Raw genomic sequence first — 5832 nt, forward strand, 5'->3', positions numbered from 1 at the left:
ATGCAACTATATTGTCCAAATTGTTTATTCTAACTTTATTGGTCAAGTAAATTTACTTTCTTCATAGTCTTTAGTTAGCAGACAAAAATAGTGCAAATGATTCTTCCAGTTGTTAAGGTTGCAGACCTCTCTGTTAATGCCAAAAAGTGTTTTTTTTTTCTTCTTTTCCAAAGTAGGTGGATTAGTGCATGAGAAGGTACCTCCTATTTTATTTTTCTTTCTAGGGAATCACAGACTCCTCCTCCTCCAAACTTTGCTGCAGCTGTGGGAACTCCTTGCGTTCTGGTGGCCAGAGGAGGCGTGGAGAGCGGCAGAGAGAGGACGCAGCGGAGAGCCTGTCGGAGTGTTCATGATTACAGAGATGCGGTTTTAGTTAGTTCTCCTCTGCTTGTTTCGGATTGATCTGCGGACTGAAAGAACTCGGACTTGTTGGTGTCACAAAGTAAACTTCAGTGGATTATTGCTCATTGAAAATAAAATAAAATAAAATAAAATAAAATAATGGCTTCAGGACGATTACGCACAAAGACCCCGGGGACGGCAGCCCTTTTCGCCCGCTCGTCCCTCTGTCTCCTCGGCCTCTTGGTCACCTTCTCCCATCCCGCCTGCGACGCGTTCAACCTGGACGTGGAGAGCCCCGCTGTTTATAGCGGACCCGAGGGGAGCTACTTCGGATATGCCGTTGACTTTTATTTGTCTGATTCTGCCAGGTGAGTTTCTCACATTTACAAAAAAAAAAAAAAAAAAAAAAAAAAACAGACACAGCAGTTCTAAAATCTTCAACAATGATTTATTCCAGCTACTCTCAGTTGTTGCGCAAAACGTGTAAACTTTCCACTGGACTGCTGAAGTGTGTCCAAACAGCAGAACATCCAAGAACATCTACATATCTTTGTTAAAGTTGAGTTAACAAGATTTTTATAATGTTTCAGGCTTGTTTCTTTATCGATATGTTGTTTGGCTCTAATGTTAAATGGGAGATTTATGCGCTCCGGACACGTTTTACGCACACCGCACACGCGTTCAGCCTGAACGCCACTAACTGTAATTGAACGTGTCTGCGTTTTGAATGAACCCGGTGCTGGAATAACAGGGTGGCTGTTTCATCCAAAGTAAAACTAAACATTTAGAAATCCCTCAGAAAATCTAATCAACCCACATGAAGAACACTTTTGTTTGATCCTTAATCTGATCTCAGCAAGACTAAGCCTGGTCACTTTAACCTTAAACTATCCTATCTGCGATGCTTCTTAGCTCAGTGGAGATGTGACCCCTGTGACACTCAGCATGCACTAGGGACCGTCTCTACATTCCTCCTCAGAGGGTTTGGGGGCATCAGTCCCTTTTGGAATTTAAACTCTTGCATACATGCCTGTGGTCCTGTCTAATACCAGAGTTCTCTGTGGAGAATATAAATGGGGGGATTTGTGGAGGAGAAATTGGTAAATTCGGTTGCTGTCAGTGCTACTTTGGTTCGCCTTGCATGTTGTTTCAGTTAACAAAAGTTTCACTCAGACGGTTTTCAGACTTCCTGTCTAGGCATCAGCAGACCACTGTCCAACCCAAGCTTTGAGAAAGAGCTTTGTGTTGAGAGGACCGCCAGCAGCAGCTTTAGTTTCCCTGGACAGCAGAAGCTCGGATTCAGCGGAGACTCAATCTCATCCATTTCTTTATCTCTGGCTTTCACTGTCTGCTTAAAAGCCAGCTGCTATTGGCCTTAATATTCCTCTCTGGGAAACTTGGAATTCAGGAGAATGGTATGATTAAGGATGTGATGCCTTCTCTTCATCCTACCTCCCCCYTTCCCTACTCCATCTTTTGCTGATGTCATTCTACAGGGGATTTTTAATTCATCCATAGCACAGACCTTCCCCCATCGTCTAGCCTCACTCCCCATCATCTCCCCTCATCTGTTTAAATACCAGACACAGTAGACGTCATGTTACAGATGACTTAATCTGAGCCTCCTACAGGCTAGACACCTTGCTTGTAGAAAAGCAGAGACAATGGTTTGCATGAGTACAGGAGGGGAGTTTGGAATCTTTCGACAACTCACTGCTCTGTAATTGTCTGCCGATGAAATGCGTTCAGATGTCAAACATCTAACAACCAAAAGAAGTCTGAGTGGGCAGATTTAAGACTCTGACTCACCCCTTTATCTGCAAACCACACCGACTTGACACTTTTCATCTACAGTATTGTTTTAGCTTTATACATCAAAACATACCAGGCATGAAATTAGTTTTAGTTATCTCTTCTTCCATCAACACATTGTCCTCGCTCAAGCCTCAGAGGTGGGGGAGTGTGGCTACAAACCCGGTGAGGTCAGATCAGGGTTGGACAGAAAGATTCTTCTTGTCAGGACAGTCTGCTGTGAACCGAGTACCAACCCTGTCAATAAAATAACTGAGCCTTCACAAAAACATGTCTATCTCTAGTCAGAACATCATACTGGGCTTGTGAACCAAGACAGATGTGAGGCAGATGTGGCTGCAGAGACAATGAATGAAAATACGTCTCATCCATAAATACTTAAGCTTACAAGCTTTGCCCAACTCTGATGTTAATCTCGTACAATAAGTTTAAATATGTCTGTCATGCTCTTCAGCCTGACTAATACAATGTAATTTGGACGCTGTAAATGGCCCACCATGGTAGATTGCCTGAGGATAAAATCTGTGAACAGTGTGTAACGGTTCTTGTCAAATCCACACAGGAAGTAAAGGGATGTTCATTATTTCCTGTTGTGTGCAATTTATGTCTGTTCAGTTCCCACAAACACTTTCCTCTAGATGTTTGGACACCTAATGTCTCTCCCGTTCAACACTGGATAATTAAACTGCAGTATCTGACTCCTGTGACTTTTTTGGCTTTAGGTTAAATCTTATTTTAGCCACTTTGTTCTTTTTGTAGTTTGGTCACTTTGCTCACATACTTTAGTGATACAAAAAGAAGCTGCCTGCCACAATTCCCTTCTTGGCTCACTTTATTTTTACCTTGGCAGCCAGCCAAACATTGACCATTTACCCTCCTAGATTGCACTTTACAACAAAAGTCTATCTTATAATATACTGCATTCCAGTTGTCCTCGGAGGTCGTAGTTTCAAACTTCTGAGTTCTATTTTTCAACTGTAGTCGTAGTTTTGAGTCGAGAGGTTGGCACTACCAGACCATACCTGAGCATACATAATGCCATTATTTCAACATGGCTGCCGCACACATGACACTCTGTACTTTTACATTTTTTAACAGTTCTGTGTTGTTTATTTTAAATTAAGTCAGATGTACAAGTGTGTTATAGTGATTATTAAAATATTTGTTTTAACACTGTTTGTACACTCAAAATGCCACATAAGAGCACTATTATTGTAAGTGGTATTGTTACAGAGCAAAATAATAGGAACGCTTTTCCCTAAACATGCTTCAAAGCCTATATTAACATTATCCATTACATATATTTACTGCTTCTTTCTTTCTTTCTGGGTTTGGGCGTCACCCATACCCTTGTCCAGCAGTCACTGTGTGAGGGGCCAGGTAGACCCTGGACAGGTCATAAGTCCATTACAGGGCCACATAGAGACATAGGACCATTCACACTCTCACTAACACCTATTGACAGTTTAGTTACCAGTTAGCCAAACATGTATGTTTTTTGGAGGAAATCGTAGTACCTAGAGAAATCCCACGCATGCACAAAGGGATTGGATTCGGCAACCATCTTGCAGAGAAGCGACGGCTCTGCCGACTGAGCCACCATACTCATATTCATACATGTTCGGACTAATTAAGAGTATAGATTTTTTGTGTTGACCTCTGATTCTGCTGCCATTGCCAAACTCTTTGTAATCAAACTGTGGCAACTGATTCTTTTGACTTTCTCCCAGGCCAGGCGATGATAGGAGAGTGGGTTGTACCTTGACAGAAGAGGTCACAGGTCAGGGACTGTAAATAATAACGGACATGGTGTGGTGCGTATGGATGAAAGAGACAGGTTCCCATATTTAAGTGATGTGCCTCAGGTTACAGATACTGTTACTAGTATAAACAGAGCTCAGCCTGGTTATGTTAGTTACTCTTATTTACCCCCTCAAATAGGATTAGAATTTAATTAATATTGACATAGAGTCTGAATCTCTTTTGGTCATTCCCCCCCACGCCCCCTCATCTGCTCTCTGGTTCTTTTCCATGCATGATCCATCCCAAGTTTTGTTAATGTTTTCACTGGTGTTCCTTTCTGTGGACTTGTTTCTGAAGCAAACCAGTAAACATTTGAAATTCATGAGCACAGCTTGTATATTTGGGTTGCCAAGCTCTCCTTCATCCAGGTTCTTCTTGTTGTTTGCAGACAAAGAGCCTCTTTGTTTGATGGCTCTAAATTGTTTACTGTGTTCTTTTCAAAAGGTTCTCACAGTAACTACCTTTTCCCTTATTATATACTAACAGTCTTAAAAGCAGATTTAATTGTCTCTGTTAAAACATTAACAAATAGGGCTGCAGTCCAGTCTGCCTCATACAAACTACCCTACAAGCTTCCAGCAGTGTGTTAGCACAAATGGGGCCTCATATCATGAGCCTGTGTGTGTTTTTGATGGAAAAAGATGCCAGCACAGACAATGCTGATGTATTTAAAAGGCTTGTGGACCCTCTGCTGTATTGGTTTGGGAATGCCCCCATGATGTCATGTCTACTTTGGAATGGTGTTGACCACTGGTTTGGGTTGTTTTGACTCATACCCCATCTCACAAGATGACTCACATGTATGATAATTTTAGCCTTTATAAGGCATTGCCTCATTTTGAAATATGAAATAAAGTTAATTGAATGTCATATTAATACGCATAATATTTAGGTTGCGTTTGTTAGCAAAATATCCCATAAACCAGTGACAGCTTTAAAAAAAAACTCTCAGAAAGTAATGAGAAGATGTACTTCTACTACTGATTTTGGAATTATCCTGAATTAGATGGCGACAACGGTTAATTGCSAACACAGACATGCCGTTTTGCAGTTCCTCCAGCCACTCATAAGTCATGGATGTAGCAGGTGACACATTCACCTTGTGTTACAAAACATGGTGAATTAACTACGTTCAGCGATATTCTTTGAGGTTGCCCCATTTAAAAAAAACAAAATACAAAGTTATGCGTTTTTGTTGTGCAATCCCACAGTCAGGTGATCGCAGAGATCATATGTTACACTTAAGCTGCCACCCTATTTTATCTTTTCACACTGCGACTGATATACCTCTGATTCTACCTCGCTCCTCAGCTCAGAGACGCATCAGATACAGGCTGAATTTGTTGAAATCACACGTAGGTGGCCAGAATCTCMAGACTGACGTGTTTTGTGAAAAAGTATTRAGCTAAAARTTGGTGCGGWTGTAGCTGAGAATCTTTCATCAACATTTTCTGAGCGTTAACAGATCACACAAGATAAAGTTTAAAACAATTCCATTAACTGCTGGAGTCAGCCATTGTTTAAAACTCTGGCATGCAACCTGGCAGGCGATGTGCATCCTTTCAAGTTAGTTTAATTTTTAAGATGGAAATGACACGCTCCTTTTGGTAAGATCTTCTCATGTTATGTGTCTTTGGTTTTATGTCTGTGTGGGTGGAGGAGGGGTTGGATTGAGTAGGGCAAAGTGCTCAAACAGCTGCATCCCTCTCCGCCGTCACCACTCCTATAAACACAACAGTGTCTCTGTCCTGAGGTGAGAGCATGAGACCCCCTGATGAGCTCATTGTGGCGGGTGAGGTGTGAAGAACCAGCCGTTAAACCCCCCGCAGATGGGGCAGTGAAGGGAGGAATGGTCTGTAATTGTTTTTTCTGGGG

At 41.8% G+C, this 5832-nt stretch overlaps 1 protein-coding gene across 1 annotated transcript in view; it reads left to right on the forward strand.

Annotated features, from left to right (window-relative positions):
• Window positions 1-275: 275 nt before the first annotated feature.
• itga5 (integrin, alpha 5 (fibronectin receptor, alpha polypeptide)) overlaps window positions 276-5832 on the forward strand; it is a gene marked incomplete in the record, with an annotated part of 53428 nt that continues 47871 nt past the window's right edge. Inside the window, 1 exon segment of the mRNA XM_014016259.1 lies at window positions 276-710. Coding sequence (XP_013871713.1) covers window positions 502-710 — 209 coding nt within the window.

The sequence above is a fragment of the Austrofundulus limnaeus genome, unplaced genomic scaffold (assembly GCF_001266775.1).
Source record: "Austrofundulus limnaeus strain Quisiro unplaced genomic scaffold, Austrofundulus_limnaeus-1.0 Scaffold141, whole genome shotgun sequence".
NCBI classification, from domain to species: domain Eukaryota; kingdom Metazoa; phylum Chordata; class Actinopteri; order Cyprinodontiformes; family Rivulidae; genus Austrofundulus; species Austrofundulus limnaeus.